This window comes from Orcinus orca, chromosome 5, assembly GCF_937001465.1.
Source record: "Orcinus orca chromosome 5, mOrcOrc1.1, whole genome shotgun sequence".
NCBI classification, from domain to species: Eukaryota; Metazoa; Chordata; class Mammalia; order Artiodactyla; family Delphinidae; genus Orcinus; species Orcinus orca.
The window spans coordinates 79912926-79930657 of record NC_064563.1 but is presented as its reverse complement, the minus strand read 5'-3'; the positions used below and the strand labels follow the sequence as shown (position 1 = coordinate 79930657).

Here is a 17732-nt window from a genome sequence, read left to right as displayed (position 1 = left end):
TATTCAAATCAATATAGCCAAAATATTAACATTTCAATATGTAATTAACATTAAGTTATTTTTTGCATTAAATATTCTAAGCATACTGTGTATTTTACTATTAAGCACATCTCAATCTGGATGGTAAATTTTCATCAGAAATCCTTGATCTGTATTAGATTTAATAAAATTTACAGTTGAAAAAAGTAGATTCATATACCTGTTATTCCAAACATACTTAAAAGTTTTCTAATAACTGGATCAAGTACCAGTTTTCAAATTAAAATTAAGTTTAAGTAAAATTAAATAACATTTACAATTCAGCTCCTTGGTTGTACTAGCCATACTTGGAATGTTCAATGGCCACATTTGGCTACAGACTGCCATCTTGAGCAGAGCAGGTCAAGACAATATGAGGCTAAATGTGACTGGCCTCCAAGATAGGTTAGTAAGTTGTTTCCTCTGCCTTAGTTCTCTGACTCAGGACCACCTGCAACATCAACCTCTAGTCCTATGAATGTTCTGCCCTCGTTTTCTCAGCCTCTTTGCCTGGATCCTGATCTCTTAATACCCAGGGCTATTGCTGTAGATAATTTTCTAGACTTCACTCCTTGCCTAAGCTGAATCTAAGCGTGCACTGCTGTGTTAACATTTTTGGCCCACCTGAACTGTGGAACTAGCTGGTTCCATTCTTGACCATCTGAATTCCCATTGTGGACTTTTATTTTTTCTTTTTAAATAAATTTATTTATTTAATTTTGGCTGTGTTGGGTCTTCGTTGCTGCATGTGGGCTTTCTCTAGTTGCAATGAGTGAGGGCTACTCTTAGTTGCGGTGCGAGGGCTTCTCGTTGTGGTGGCTTCTCTTGTTTTGGAGCATGGGCTCTAGGCGCACGGGCTTCAGTAGTTGTGGCTCGCAGGCTCTAGAGCACAGGCTCAGTAGTTGTGGCACACAGGCTTAGTTGCTCCATGGCATGTGGGATCTTCCTGGACCAGGGATTGAACCCTTAACCACTGCGCCACCATGGAAGCCCCATTATGGACTTTTTCATTTCCATTTTGGGCTATCTTGTTCTATAGGCCTCTACGGAACAACATAATCAAAACTTGATTATTCTAAACTGCTTGCTGAATTATTACACTTAATTAAGTCAGCAAGATTAACTGTGAGGGTATAAAACATCCTTGGCCATAGTCACCATCAATCAGTGGCAGGCCTTCTTTCCTTACATATCTTATCCAACTTGGAATTTTACCTTCCTATTACCATGTCTTCTAACTGTGCAGCTCAAAAATTGAGCTATTGAACCTACTTAAAAAATATATATATATATACATAAAGTATTTTTAAAACAATAAATATACACATGAAACCCAACCAATTTGTGAATATCTATGAAAACAAGGGGCAGGGAGAACAAAGATAACTGTATATACCTCCCAAATGTCAAAGTGAGTTTGAACCTTTCCTCCTACAAACCTAGCCACTTTTTTTCCTACTTTTCTTCTTGGAAAAGTAACTACTCAATGATTAGAAGCTGAACAGAGGGAGAAAAAAGCACAAGCACACACACACACCTGAATAACCAATGTTATTAAAATGAATCCAACTGCATAATCCCAATAATTTATCAAAACCCCCAGAATTAAGTATTATATTTAAATAAATAAGAGAAAAAAATACTTACAAATTTCCTTCCAGACTACAGAAGGTACAGTATGTTTTTCATGTCCTTTCTTTTTAGATCCATATCGTTTGCTTTCTACAGGTCTAGGGTTATATCTATTTTCTGAATATGCTATTTCTGAACCTACTATTAATTAAAACAAAAATTCATTAGCATTAAAAGAACTACTTAATTGAGAAAAGGTAATCAGCAAAGAAGCATTTAAAAAATAAAACCTGAATCTTCATTTCTCAAAATGTCCCGCAGCAAAGCAGCACAACCATCAAGCCCTTGCACAGTTTCAGTCTGCAAAGAGAAAGTCATTTAGAAATTTGTACACAAAATTTTAATGCAGGAAAAAAAAATTCTGTAATTTAAAAATTTCCCTATTTAGAAGCAATTTATTATTGGTAGAAGACTTGTTTTAAAGTAAAAAGTCTTCGTTAGAGCAATTAATACTTTACTTTTGAATTTTTATTCCCACTTCTTAGCTTTTACCTGAAAACTAATTAAAATAGCATATATTGTATCTATTCAGTTTAATCTTACCTGACTTTCTGAATCAGAATGAGTGGGATAGCCAGAGTCTGCATTAAGACGAGATATTTTTCTCAAATGGGTCCTAGAAAACAAGTTTGTTAATATCTTTACATATGACACAAAAAGTTGTTTTCCCAAAATATATTATAAATAGACATTCTCTTTCCAGTGAAGGTTGGATAAGAAAGTTTGTCCATGTAAAAGATGGATTTATGCAGGACTTTATGAAGATTGTAAAGACTAAAATGATCAACATGGGTAAGATATGAAAAGTCCCTCCCCAGACTTTTGTGAAGGTAGAGACCCATTTAGTTCTCTAGGGTAGGAAAAATTTAGTCTAGCCCAAACACTTGAAAATCTCTTGAGATTTCCTGAAGTTGTAAACTTCTTTACGTACTTACCCTTTCTTTCCATTTGTTAATTTAGCAGGTCCAGTGTGCTTTCCTGAAGATAATACCTATGACATAATGCATTATATTGTAGTATATATACAAATATTTTTTCTATTACATTCTCAGTATGCTGTTTGGACAAAACCTGAAATGTTATTCATTGTTTCCGTTCCCTTTTTTACTGTGGTAAAACATACACAAAATAAAATGTACCATTTTAGCCATTTTAAAGTATACAGTTCTGTGGCATTAAATACATTCACATTGCTGAGCAACCAACACCACCATCCATCTCCAGAACTTTTTCATCTTCCCAAACTGAAATTCTGTACCCATTAATCATTAACGTCTCATCCCCTCCTCCCCTAAGCTCCTGATAAACACCCTTCTACTTTCTGTTGCTATTAATTGGCTATTCTGGGAAGTTCATATAAATGTAATCATACACTATTTGTACTTTTGTGACTGGCTTATTTAGCTTAGCACAATATCTTCATATTGTAACATGTACAAAATTTCCTTCCTTATTAAGGCTGAATAATTTTTTTTTTTTTTTTTTTTTTTTTTTTTTTTTTGCGGTACGCTGGGCTCTCACTGGTGCGGCCTCTCCCGTTGCGGAGCACAGGCTCCGGACGCGCAGGCTCAGCAGCCATGGCTCACGGGCCCAGCCGCTCCGCGGCATATGGGATCTTCCCAGACCCGAGCACGAACCCGTGTCCCCTGCATCGGCAGGCAGACTCTCAACCACTGCGCCACCAGGGAAGCCCCAATACTCCATTTTATATATGTACCATGCTATTTTTAATAAAACCCACAATTACAACTGAACTCTTATAATTTGTTCTATATAGAATGTCAAGCAAACACCACATACATTTGTGTCTTAAGTCTATTTAAGCTGAAAATGAAGTTGAGATATTATTTTAATCAGAAGTATCTACTATAGTAAGTTTGGACAATACTCAACCGCTGAACATGTTTTACATTCCCCAGTTCTTCAAAACATACAAGTTAATTCAAGATACAGGGCAGAATCCATAACTCTGATTTTATTTATCCATGTTCTTTAGAATGTCTGACAAGACTGGCACATGAAAACTCTACCACTCCTCTTTATCTATATCTCATTCTCTCAATCTTTCTTTTTAAACACATATGTTGTTTTTTTAATTTTTGATTTAAAAAATACCTTAGGTGGGCTACCTTTTGTGTAGAATAAAGAAAAAAATTTGCTTCTACATGCATCCAATACCTTGAGAGTTACAAAAGAAATAGTTAATTGTAGTTGCCTCTGGGGAGGGAAACAATCTGGGAGACAGAGCAAGAAGGGAGACTTTCATGGTATACCTTTTTATATCTTAAAAACTTTATATCATATAATCTCTATTCAAAATATAACTTTTAAAAGACACAATTAAATTCCCTACTCACTCCCTCATTCTAGCCTTCAGGTGTAGTCACTGTTGGCAGTTACACTTAGGATTTTTCTTGACATGTTTACATATTTCATTCCAAGACAGATTTGAGCCCTAACTATTAAACTTTCTGGAGTTATACAATATTCTATTATTTGCTTGAATATGTACACTCTCCTTCTAAGAATGCTACTGAGAATACATTTTTTTAAATTGGGTTGATAAAAAGTTTTACTTCTCCTTAAGATAACTTCGAATATGATGGAGTCATAAAGCCAGCAGTGAGAACCAACACTGGCGGAAGTAAGATCCCATGTAACATAGCTCCACTGGCCCCTGCATGACCCCCTCAGGATCTTTCCTTTCACAATATCTATGTCGGTGTCCTGGCCAGGACCACAATAAAAAGCCAAACCATTGTGCTCTAGGTCTAAAAACAACTACCACAATAATTATCTTTCAAAATTAAAATTAGTATACTATCTGAGATAAATAATGGCATAATTGTAAGATTATATACAGCATTTCTCCAAAAAACACACACATTAGGTTATATTACAGAAAACCAGGTAGAGAAAATTAACCAAAATAAAGCACTCTGTAACAGTATCACACTGGCACATTTCCTTCAAATTTATTTTGTATTCTTTATTTTGAAATAATAGTACAAATAATTGTATACATGTCACCAAGATTCCCCAACTGCTGACATTTTACTACATCTGCCATGTTCTCTCTCAAAAAAAAAGTATGTAATTACGTTTTGTCTGAACCATTTCAGATTAAGTTACAGACATGATACCACTTTATATTTAAATATTTACTCCTGGGACTTCCCTGGTGGAGCAGTGGTTGGGTAGTCGCCTGCCAATGCAGGGGACACGGGTTCGATCCCTGGTCCGGGAGGATCCCACATGCCGGGGAGCAACTAAGCCCTTGTGCCACAACTACTGAAGCCCACGTGCCTAGAGCCCGTGCTCCACAACAAGAGAAGCCAGCACAATGAGAAGCCCGCGCGCTGCAATGAAGAGTAGCCCCTGCTCGCTGCAACTAGAGAAAGCTCGTGCGCAGCAACGAAGACCCAACGCAGCCAAACATAAATAAAATAAATTTATAAAAAAATATTTATTCCTAAATATTTCCTAAGGACAAGGTCACTCTCTCATATAACCAAAGTATAATTATCAAAATCAGGGAATTAACACTGAAACCATACTATAATCTAATCTACAGATCTTATTCACATTTTGCCAATTATCCCAACACTGTACTTTATAGAAAAACAATTCTGGCCCCCATCCAATCGAGGATCATATGTTGCCTTTTAAGTTGTCCTATCTCTTTAGCCTCCTTTAATCTGGAATAGATCCTCGGGTTGTCATTCATTGTCTTTTACAGCCTTGACATATTTAAAGAGTATGAGCAGTTACTTTGGTAGAATGTCCCTCTGGACATTTAGACTTGTCTGCTTTCCCATGATTAGTTTCAGGTTGTGCTTTTTTGGCAGGAATACCACAAAAGGGATGTTGTATCCTTCTCAATACAATATGAGCAGGCATATGATGTCAGTTTGTCCCATTACTGGCGATGTTAAGTTTGATTAAAGATGGTGCCTATCAGAGTTTTCACTACAAGGTTACTATTTTTACCTTTGTAAATATTAAGCATTTTGTGGGGAGATACTTTGAAATTACACAGACATCCTATTAATCAAACTTTCGTCCAGTAGCATCCGTTGAGGATTCTTGCCTTAATCATTTGTCAAATGGTGATTTTTCTAACTTACATCATTCCTTCTACATTTATTAGTTGGCATTCAACCTTAGTGAAGTACTTCTTCATTTGTTAGTACGGATTTACTGATTCCTGTTTTACTTAACGGGTTATGATGCATTATTATCATTATTTATACTAACGTTCAAATTGTCCCAGATTCTGTCAGTAGGAGTGTTTTTAAACCGGCTCCTGTATCTTTTTAACATGTCCCCATTATTTTTTGAGCTAATGCTTACAATAACCTGATCCAGTTTTTTTTTCATTGTGGTAACATGAAATCTACTCTCTTACCAAACTTTTAAGTGCACAACATAGTATTGTTAACTATAGTATGATGATTATAGCAGAACTTACTCATCGTGCATAATTAACAGTTTATACTCATTGAATAGCAACTCTCCATTTCCTCCTCCCTCCAGCCCCTGGCAACTACCATTCTACCCTCTGCTTCTATGAGTTTCACTATTTTTAGATACCTTATATAAGTGGAATGATGCAATATTTGCCCTGTGACTGGCTTATTTCACTTAGCATAGTAGCCTCAAGGCTCATTCATGTTGCATATAGCAGGATTTCCTTCCTTTTTTAAGGCTGAATAACATGCCATTGAGTATCCACTAATCCATCAATGGACATTTAGGTTGTTACCACATCTTGGCTATTGTGAATAATGTTACATGAACACAGGAGTGCAAATATCTCCTCAAGATTCTGTTTTTAATTTTTCTGGATAAACATCCAAAGGGGGACTACTGTATCACATGATAGTTCTATTTTTAATTTTTGAGGAAACTTCACATTGTTTTTCATAGCGGCTGCACCCTTTTACGTTCCCATCAACAAGTGTACAAAGATTCAAATTTCTCCACATCCTCACCAACACTTGTTATTTTCTGGATTGTTTTTTGCTGTTGTTGTTTTGTGCTTTTTTTAATAATAGTTATCCTAACAGGTGTGAGGTGATATCTCATTGCGGTTTTGATTTGCATTTCCTTGATTAGTGATGTTGACCATCTTTTCATATACCTGTTGGCCATTTATTTGTACGTCTTCTTTGGAGAAATGCCTATTCAAGTCTTTTGCCCATTTTTCAATCAGGTTGTTTGGTTTTTTGCTGTTGAGTTGTAGCAGTTCCTTATATATTTTGTTTATGAACCCTTTATCAGATATATGGTTTACAAATTCTTCTCCCATTCCATAAGTTGCCTTTTCACTCTGTTGTTTCCATTTTATTTTTATATATCTAGGTCTCCCCTAGAGTTGACCATTTTTCCCAAAAGTCATGGTTCCTTTTAGTGGACAACAGTATTTAAAAACCAAAATCTAGGCAATAGCTGTGCTATTTGCTACTGGGGCTTCATATGGATTATTTATTTAGTCATCATGACTAGATAGTTGCAATTTTGAGTCTTGTGTTTTTACTTTTAAGTCTTTTTCCATATTAACATAGTCTTCAAATTTTTTAATGGTTGTGTAGTATTTCCTTGAGTGGAAGTAATATAATATGCCCTTGGTTTGTTTCATATTTTTCACAGTCAAAAAACAAACCTGAAATGTTTTCATATACTGAAAATAGCCTTTCACATTCAAGATTAAAAGCTTAATTATTTGATAACAGGTTATTAGTTGTTTAAAGGACCTAGATACAAACTGCAAAACCACTTTCCAAAACAAGTGCCCCAAATGGCAATGCATGACAGAATCAGTTTGCTTTATCTCACATTTACTCCCGCTAAGTATTATCATTAAACTTTCTACTTTGCTATTTGAGAAAATCGTAAATATTTCTTAGGAGTCATATCTCCTACCAACAAGTGCAAGATAAAATTACATTTGTAGAATAATTTAGTGTACTAAAGCCTTTCATTTCCATTTAATCCACACCCTGTGAGTTGTTATTACTTCTGTGAGATGGGAACCTAAATTTCAGAAAGGTGGCTTGTTCAAAGTCATATATCTAAGAGATGTTTAAAAGAGTAATGTTTAAAAGAATGGACTCTGGCACCAGCTATGTGGGTCTCAATCCTGTCTCCACTGCTAACCAGCTGTGTAACTGCAAGGAAGTTATCTGAAGTCTCCATCCCTCAATTTCCTCATCAATAAAATGAGGAGTGTTATCTACCTCCTAAGATTGTTGTGAAGATTAAATGAGAAATTACATGTAATATCTGTAGTAGTGCTACCCAAATGTTAGCTGCTATTATTATCATTGAGATGGTAATAAACTGTTTCTAAGGGGGCTAAATTGTGTTGCACAATTTATGCCAAGTGTGAAACAGATGTTTTATCAGGTTCTCTCATTTAATCTCCCCAATTCTTTGAGGCAGAATTTTACACCTACGTTATAGATAAGGAAAAGGAGGCTCGGAGCAGTAAAAAGTACTTTGCTTACTATCACTATGACAGTAGTGGCAGAATTGGAATTTGAATCCGGAGGTGACTGTGACTACAAAAACCATGTTTTTCCCCCTTGCTGACTGCACGTATTCTGCATTCATTCAATATAAAAGAAAGATCTATAAGGGTGGGGCTGCTCTAGAAGTACTCATGAAGAAAATCTGGAGCCAGGTTTTGAAAAAAAATGTAAAATTCACGTTAATGGGGAAGACAGCATTAAAAGTGAGTTGATAAATAAAGGAAGACCAAACAAAGGGATGCATGTGTGGATATACTTAAGGAGGAGTAAGATCACTCTAAGTAGAGGGTCTGAGTGAGGACTGACTGATTCCTATTGGTTGATTGATTACCTGAAAATACAGAGATAAACTGTTTAGTAGCGGAGGAAGCCGAGCAATGTCTCTAGGCTGAAAAATGGCTTGATAAGGGTTAGCAAGGGCACAAAAGGGGCGCTGAGGGGCACCCAAACGATGGAAAAATGAGAGTGTTAGAGAAGACTTCTGTAAGTGGTCCTTGAGCTGAGGGACAAGAGACGGAAAGTGAAGATTTCAGGCAGAGAAGGGCATTCTAGTCAGAACAAAGAGGAAAGGCACAGAGGCCTGAGAGAACACGGGCGCCCAGGGCACTGGGGAACACACAGGTGAAGAGCTCTGGGTATTACTGGAATGGGGGTGGAGGCTGGCAAGGAATGCACGGGCCCGATCGAAAAATGGCTGTGTGGACAGGCCAAAGAACTGAGATTTTATCTTGGAAAAAAAACAGGAAGAAGTGTTCCAGAGCTGGATTTTAAGCAGAAAAGAGAATCGATGAGGGGCGTGCATTTGAGGAGGGGTAAGGCTAAATGCAGGGACACTAACTGGGAGAGTTGTGGTTTTTTTTTTTAACTAGTAGTAAAATACCAGCAACTGTGACGGAAGATCCAGCTAGTAGCGGCAATTGTTGGAAAAGCCGAGAACCTGTAGTTGATGCAACAACGTCTTGAGACTCCGAGAGGTCAAGTCACCCACCCAGCGGCGGAGGCTGGACACGAACCCGGGGCCCACACCAAAGCCAGCGCTCAGGTGGACCCCAACGATTACAACAGAATATACATCTAAGGGCAGAGCGGCTGTGTTAGGGGGTTACGATTAGGTCCCCACCCCACCCCCGCCTCGTCTCCTCTCCCAGCATTTATTCTTAGTGCGGCAGCACTGTCTCCGTTTTTACTTTTTGTCCCAGGGAGCTCTGCACATCTCCCGGCCCGAAGACTCCCTCCGTCCCTCTCCACCCTCACAGTGGACTCCTCAGGTCCGCAGACCTCACCTGGCCCGGTCGAGATCCGGACCTGACCATCTCTCGCAGCTTCAGAAAAGCCCATGCGGAGGGAAGCAGAGCCGCACTGTAAAAGGAATTAACCGCTGCGGACTCCCGACCCCCCCTTGGCCCGCCCCCCAAGCTTCCGCTTCCGGGAAGGAGCCCGCCGAACGCCGCGCCTCATTGTCTCCGGCGGGCAGACAAACCTCTCCTACCCGCAGTCCGCAGCCCTGCGCTTGCGCAATAGGCCCCTGTCGGACCCCGGCTCGTCACACTCCGGCGGAGGGCGAGAGACGCACAGAACGCCGGCGAGCTCGGCGTGGCCAGGTGCGGGGCGGAGCGGGGCCTGGAGGGGGCGGGGCGAGGGCGGGGGCGGGGCCGGGGCAAGGCCGCGCCGGGAAGGGCCGGGCGAGCAGCTGGAGCGCTGGGCTGAGCGGGATTTCGGATCACCTGGGAGACCTGAGTTCTGCGTCCTGCGTCCCTGCAGCGAGGGTTTCCATGGAGGAGCTCTGCCCTGCATCAGCTGGGAGAAGTGGCGAAGGGGACCCGCCGGGACCAGAGGAAGGGACTGCTGTAGAGGGCGAACAGGTTTTTGAAGGAATTCCTCTGGCTCTGGGTTTTGACTGTATTTTTAGTTGGTGTTTAGTATACCATTTTGAATGTATTTGTTCTTGATAATCAATAAAAATCAATCCTCGGTCTCGTTATCTCTGCGTAATTCTGATGACAGTTGCAAATTTTTCACTTTGTGGCCCTCGATCTCAGAACGGCGCTCATTAGTTGCGATTTTGGTTTTACTTCCAAGCATGGTTGTTTACTCTTCCGTGGAAGTAATCACTGTTAATAAAGAATAACAATATTCTTACCATTGGCATGCTGCACGAATTTTAATGTGAATGGCTTTGTTCTTTTAAGGCATTTAGTTTTGGGTTAATGTTTTAAATCAAGTTGGGGAAAAATTAATAACCCAATTGATTTCATTTCTTTTAAAGGAAAAAAATCTACGTTTTGAAAGTCTTAATTAGAATTAAAATAATCCAGAAACTGAAATCTGTCCACCAATATATTGCACACTCATACTGAGTGATTTGGGGAAACTAGGTATTTAATAAATTTAGCTTTGAATTAGATTAAATTGTGAAAACCTCTCCGTTCTTCATCCCTCTTCTATAAGTGTTTAACATATTCACCTGAGGTTTCAGATGTTTTTCTTAGTTGACTTGACTTGTCAAAACTTATTCTGGAGCTTCCCTGGTGGCACGGTGGTTGAGAGTCCGCCTGCCGATACAGAAGACACGGGTTCGTGGCCCGGTGCGGGAAGATCCCACATGCCGTGGAGCGGCTGGGCCCGTGAGCCATGGCCGCTGAGCCTGCGCGTCCGGAGCCTGTGCTCCGCAACGGGAGAGGCCACAACAGTGAGAGGCCCGCGTACCGCAAAAAAAACAAAAACAAACTTATTCTGATTTTTCTTAATTAATACCTGCTTATTTTAAGAAAGCATGTATTAATTAATACATGCTTATAGATAAGAAATAAAAATCACCCATGATCCCACTACCCAGGGAACACCACTATTAACATTGGTGCATTCCCTTCTATACTTTTTCCAACTGTGTACAGACAGTCCACACTTATGATGGTCCAACTAAGGATTTTTCAACTTTATGATGATATGAAAGCAATATGCATTCAGTAGAAACTGTACTTTGAATTCTGGATTTTGATCTTTTCCCAGGCTAGCGATATGAGGTAAAATACTCTCTCATGATGCTGGGCAGTGCAGGGAGCCTCAGCTCCCGGTCAGCCACGCAATGAGGAGGGTAAACGATGGATACTCTACAGTGTACTGTGTCTGAGCATGTTTAATGTAGGCTAGGCTGAGCTATGATGTTCAGTAGGTTAGGTGTATTAAATGCATCTTTGATTTATGATATTTTCTTTTTTTAAATAGATCTTTATTGGAGTATAATTGCTTCACAATACTGTGTTAGTTTCTGTTGTACAGCAAAGTGAATCAGCCATATGCATACATGTATCCCCATATCCCCTCCCTCTTGAGTGTCCTGCCCACCCTCCCTATCCCTCCCCTCCAGGTCCTCGCAAAGCACCGAGCTGATCTCCCTGTGCTATGTGGCTGCTTCCCACTAGCTATGACTATTTTACATTTGGTAGTGTATATATGTCCATGCCACTCTCACTTCACCCCAGCCTCACCCCCCGGCGCCCCCCCCCCATGTCCTCAAGTCCATTCTCTATGTCTACGTCTTTATTCCTGCCCTGCCACTAGGTTCATCAGTGCCATTTTATTTTTTTTTAGATTCCATATATATGCGTTAGCCTACAGTATTTGCTTTTCTCTTTCTGATTTACTTCACAACAGTGCACAAGGGTTCCCATTTCTCCACATCCTCACCAATGCTTATTTTTGGTTTTTTGTTTATTTTTTTGTTTTTTAAATTTATTTATTTATTTTTGACTGTGTTGGGTCTTCGTTGCTGTGTGCGGGCTTTCTCTAGTTGCGGCGAGCGGGGGCTACTCTTTGTTGCGGTGCGTGGGCTTCTCATTGCAGTGGCTTCTCTTGTTGCGGATCATGGGCTCTAGGCACGTGGGCTTCAGTAGTTGTGACACGCAGGCTCAATAGTTGTGGCACGTGGGCTCTAGAGCGCAGGCTTAGTAGTTGTGGTACACGGGCTTAGTTGCTCCACGGCATGTAGGATCTTCCTGGACCAGGGCTTGACCCCGTGTCCCCTGCATTGGCAGGTGGATTCTTAACCACTGCACCACCAGGGAAGCCCTATTTTTTTGTTTCTTTAATAGTAGCCATCCTAACTGGCGTGAGGTGGTATCTCGTAATTTTGATTTGCATTTCCCTAATGATTAGTGATGTTGAGCATCTTTTCATGTCCTTATTGGCCATTTCCATATCTTCTTTGGAGAAATGTCTATTCAAATCCTTTGCCCTTTTAAAAATTGGGTTGTTTGTATTTTTGTTGTTGATTTTTAGGAGTTCTCTACATATCTGGGTATTAATCTGTTGCCATATATATGATTGCAAATATTTTCTCCCATTCTGTGAGTTGCCCTTTTACTCTGTTGCTATTGTCTTTTGAAAAATGAAGTTTTTTTATTTTCATGAAGTTTCCAATTTGTCCCTTTTTTTCTTTTGTTACCAATGTCTTTGGTGTCACATCCAAGAAATTATTGGCATATCTAATGTCATGCCCTATGTTTTCTTCTAAGATTTCTATACTTCTAAGTCTTACATTTAGATCTTTGATCCATTTTTAGTTAATTCTCATATATGATGTTAGGTAAGGGTCCAACTTCATTCTTTTGCATGTGGATATCCAGTTTTCCCAGCATCATTTGTTGAAAAGACTGTCCTTTCCCCATTGAATGGTCCTGGCACCCTTCAAAAATTATTTGGCCATGTATGTAAGGGTTTATTTCTGGGCTCTCTATCTATTCCATTGGTTTATATATCTGCCTTTATACCAGTACCAAACTGTTTTTATTATGGTAGCCTTGTGGTAAGTTTGAAATCAGGAAATGTAACTCCTCCAGCTTTGCTCTTCTTTTTCAAGATTGTTTTGGCTATTCAGGGTACCTTGAGATTCCATATGAATTTCAGGATGAGTTTTTCCATCTCTGGCACTGGGGTTATGATAGGGATTGGAATTGTGAATTACTTTGGGTAATAGTGACATCTTAAAATATTTTTCAATCCATGAACATGGGATGTGCTGCATTTATTTATGTCAATTTCTTTCATCATTGTTTTGAAGTTTTCATTGTACAAGTTTTTCGCTTCCTTGGTTAAGTTAATTCCTAAGTATTTTATTCTTTTTAAGGCTATTATACATGGAATTATAATATGTATAATATTATACATAGTGGAAATTTCCATATTGTACATACATGGAAATGTCTTAATTTTCTTTTCAGATTGTTCATTGTTAGTTGTACAGGAATGTTACTAATTTTTGTGTGTTGACTTTGTATCCTGCTACTTTGTTGAATTCATTTATTAGGTCTAACGTTTTTGTGTGTGTGTTGAATCTTTAAGATTTTCCCTGGGCATGCATGGTCACATTCTAATTTTCCCTGTATAGCAACAATAGTTGCTTTTGAATATCCCAGTCTTTAATGTCTGACTCTCAAAAGAGGAAAAAGAGAAAAATGAAAGGAGGAAGAAAGGGTGCCAGCCCTTTAAATCCCGTGAGTCACTTCAACCAGAGAGGGAGGGGCTAACAACAATGGAGGGATGTGCAACAACAGTGGCCACCCACCTCTTCGTCTGCACCTCTGTGATCAGAAACATCAATCAATGATCAGAGCACAGATATGCAGTATTTGGAGGACAGGGAGATTTTTGCCCTCCCTGGCTCCCGCAAGCTGTGTGCAAGGATGGCATCACTCAGAATTGCGTTTCAGCTTTAGGTTTTGTTTAGTCAATAGGAGTCACCTGGCAGAAGACAGGAGGGAAAGAGGAGAGATATTGGAGAATTCCTCCCCTCTTAGCACCATTCTGGCTGATGCCTTGGCTCTCTGAGACTACAGCTCAGAGAAGCCACTGGGCTCCAGTTCTCTCCAGGCTCCAATAAAACATTTGCTCCCCTTGTCCCTTCAGGGTGATAATGTTTTGCTACTCTCTGGGTGTCTGAACACTCCTTGTTGGTTTCCTCATCCACAACTCTGTCATTAGAAGTCTAGCTGAGAGTGTTTTCTGTTTCCTACCACGATCAGACTCATAGAAAGCCACCATATTGTCCAGAGGAAATACGTTAGTAGCTAGAATGGAGGGTGGTGTGTGGGAAGATGTGAGAGAACAGATGTGAGAGAAGCATAGGAGGTAAAACGAACAGGACTTAGTGATAAATTTGGGAAGTAAGGCAAAGGGGAGGTATTTACATTGGCCTTGGTTTCTAGGTTTTGCATCTGGATGGGTAGTGGGAGAGATGATATTTAGGAGGGAAGTTTATGAACTCATTTCCCCCCAACATTTTATTATGAAAAAGATTACAAACTAGGAGCTCTCATTTGGGGGCATGTAGATTAGAAGTGCCTTGGAGTCATACAAGTAATATCAAGTAGGCTACTGGTCCTTTGAGTCTGGAGCTTGGTGGAGAGATATGGGCTACAGAAACACATTTCTCAAGTCATCTGTGGTAACTGAAGCCATAGGCTTCTGAGTTTGCTCTCTGGTTACTTTCTCAAGAAAGCCTTTCCTTCCACCCCACTCCCGCAACCTAGTTCGTGTGCCCCTATACTGTGCTGTTACAGCATCACTTTTCACTTATGTGATTAGTTATTTAATGTCTGTCTTCCCAAGTAGAATTTAATATCTATGAAAGCAGGAAACTTATTCAGTGTAGCATCCCTAATACGTAGCACAATGCCTCGCACAGAGTAGGAATTTTTAAATTGTTGAGTAAATAAATGAACCAACCAGCGCTTGGGCTGCTTTTTTGCACTGGGGCTGCCAGCCACTTGAATGCTCCAAGACTCAGGATTATTCAGGACTCAGCCCTTTGAGCCTGATAGCGAAGTTTTTTTTTTTTTTTTTGCGGTACGCGGGCCTCTCACTGTTGTGGCCTCTCCCGTTGCGGAGCACAGGCTCCGGACGCGCAGGCTTAGCGGCCATGGCTCACGGGCCCAGCCGCTCTGCGGCATGTGGGATCTTCCCGGAACGGGGCACGAACCCGTGTCCCCTGCATCGGCAGGCGGACTCTCAACCACTGCACCACCAGGGAACCCCTGATAGCGAAGTTTTGTATCATGGTTAACAACTCAGCTTGGTCTAGGCAGTATTTTGTAATTTAGTACGTTGGACCAGTGGCTTTATCCAATCAGCTCGCCTCTAAAGTGTGAAAACCTTTGTTCATGTTTAACCATGTTCCAGTTTATAGGAAAACACCAAAGTTGCAAAGTATATAAAAATCCAAACTAAAAACACAGTTAAGATCTGTAGCTAGGAGACAAGATTCACAAAAGCTGTGGACTGAATAATAAATTAAATGTTAGGAACACGAGCTCAGTTCTGCTTGGAAAGATGAGACTGCCCTACTGCTTTTCCTCAAGGCATCTGGTGACATCTGGAATTAATTCTAACACAAGGGTTCCTAATCTTTTGAAATCCTATTCAATTTTGAGCATTTGCTAAAAGCTGTATAGTTTTTCCTCAGAAAAATGCTAATGTGCACATTTATGAAACATTGATGTATACAATTTTATCAGAGGCATTCAGGAGCCTCTCCAAGAATTTCAGGTTAAGCATCCTATTCTTACATAATTCAAAACCAGCTTTCCACATTTGAGTGTCCAGCGCCTTCTGCTACAGGGCCCTGGTGATCTTGGAAGCTGTTGGTTAATTAACAAGGGAGAAGGAGGTGCCAGGTTGAATAGCATCAAGGAGAGAGAGGGCATGGAGCACGGAGAAAATGGAATTGAGCCATAATCTTTGCACTTCCAACAGAAGCTTTAAAAGTATCTGCAGTCTTCACTTTAATCAAAATAGCTTCATTTAGGAAAGAAAGAGCCCACTTCTTTTTCTTAAAAAAAATCTTGGTTTTATTGCTTCCTGAGTGTTGTTCTTTTTAAAGGAGAAATACAAACCATATGTTACAGGGGTCTCAGTTTGACAGCTTAACTGAGGTCATCCTAGGATTCGGATATTTCTGGTCACGATAGGAAGGCCAGTGGGATGGGTCTGACGCAGCAAGGATCAAGAGAGCCCCTTCGGAATGATCTAGGGAAGTTACACGAAGTAGCTGGTTTGGGACAATGTGTTAGGTTTGAAGGTCAAGTGTGATTTTACTACAGCACAGTGCCAGTCACTTATTGCCCTGCAGCCCCTATGGACTCGTCCCTTACCGAAGGAGAGAAACAGTAGTGATTAAAATGCTAAAAATTATTAAAATCTCTGTAAGGCGTTGTGCGGAGATTGCTAGCACCCATCCACATGCTTTCAAAGGTTGCTTATTGGGGCTTCCCTGGTGGCGCAGTGGTTAAGAATCCGCCTGCCAATGCAGGGGACACGGGTTCGAGCCCTGGTCTGGGAAGATCCCACATGCCGCGGAGCAACTAAGCCCGTGCGCCACAACTACTGAGCCTGGGCTCTAGAGCCCGCGAGCCATAACTACTGAAGCCCACACGCCTAGAGCCTGTGCTCTGCAACAAGAGAAGCCACCACAATGAGAAGCCTGTGCCCCACAACAAAGAGTAGCCCCCCACTCGCTGCAACTAGAGAAAGCCCACACGCAGCAGTGAAGACCCAGTGCAGCCAAAAATTAAATAAATGAATAAATAAATAAATTTTTTTTAAAAAGTTCGCTTATTGTGTACAAATGTGACTTCCTACCTAAGAGCTTTTTTTCTGGAGCAAAAAGAGCAAGCTCAGGCCATGAGCTGGGCAGGCTGTTAATGCCAGCAAGTTAATGGCCCTGGAAGAAGCCCTCGGTCAATGACAGATGGGAACAGGGTGAGGAAGCAGCCCTTAGCCAGTGATGGAGAACTTCCTCACCCCTCAGGTTGGGGTAGCTCTGGGGTGTGTTCTGCACTGTCTCCCAGAGTCCTCCAGCAGGATTGGGCTCCAGGGATAACTGGCTTGATAACACACCTCTATTTGCTTTCTTCCATTCACCATCTTACTTTCCCTACTCCCTTTCCACTGTTTCTGGGATTACCTCCCAAATAAACTGCACGCACTTAAATCCCTGTCTCAGAGGCTGTTTCTGGGGAGAACCGCCATACTAACATAGGCAGTGTGCATACAGGGCAGCACAAGTTTGGAATCAGACAGACCTGGATTCAAATTCCTTCTTACCAGCGACAATGAATAGCTTAATTTCTCTAAGACTGTTTTTTCATCTATATAATGGGGATAATCGTACTGACTTCGTAAGGTCAGGTCATAAAGAAAAATTTGAAAATGTATGTAAAGTGTTGTCCACGGTGACTTGCACATAGTAAGTGCTTAATAAATGTTGGCTAGTATCATTACCACAGTATTCTTAGTATTGTTAACGCAGCATAGCGCAGGTAGAGGGAAAGGTTTTACACCTTTGGGGTGACTGCTGAAGCAGGCTGATTTGGGAGACGTGCTGGGACCTGATGAGCATCTGTGGCTTAGCAATATCAGTGGCTTATAGGAAGCATCGCCACAGTGAGCCAGAGCAGGAGAGGAGGAAAACGGCGGACACCAAGTGGTGGCTTTGAAGACAAGCAATGGGCAGTGCCCCACTGGTATTGCCAATCGCGCTTAGTCTCAACCGAT

General features: G+C 40.6%; 1 protein-coding gene and 1 long non-coding RNA gene across 5 annotated transcripts in view; one reads left to right on the top strand and one right to left on the bottom strand.

Annotated features, from left to right (window-relative positions):
* The window catches only part of CCDC14 (coiled-coil domain containing 14), a 44679-nt gene extending 34957 nt beyond the window's left edge, over positions 1–9722 (bottom strand). The window contains exons 1-5 of one of the 4 annotated variants that reach the window (XR_004476306.2): positions 9467–9577; positions 2586–2641; positions 2194–2266; positions 1881–1950; positions 1666–1791 (exon numbers count right to left, since the gene is read on the bottom strand). Coding sequence is in view for 2 of the 4 variants with exons in the window: in XM_033403889.2 (XP_033259780.1) it covers positions 1666–1791; positions 1881–1950; positions 2194–2266; positions 2586–2641; positions 9467–9496 (355 nt within the window). In the remaining 2 variants the exon portion in view is untranslated. Of the gene's footprint in view, positions 1–1665; positions 1792–1880; positions 1951–2193; positions 2267–2585; positions 2642–9466; positions 9628–9663 lie in introns of those variants that run through there. The other 3 variants (XM_049710442.1, XM_033403889.2, XM_004278840.3) reach the window with 3 other exon arrangements.
* On the top strand, positions 9647–10175 carry LOC125964530 (uncharacterized). The gene is made up of 2 exons (XR_007477629.1): positions 9647–9784; positions 9945–10175. It is a non-coding gene; the product is annotated as an uncharacterized LOC125964530 (long non-coding RNA).
* Positions 10176–17732: the final 7557 nt, after the last annotated feature.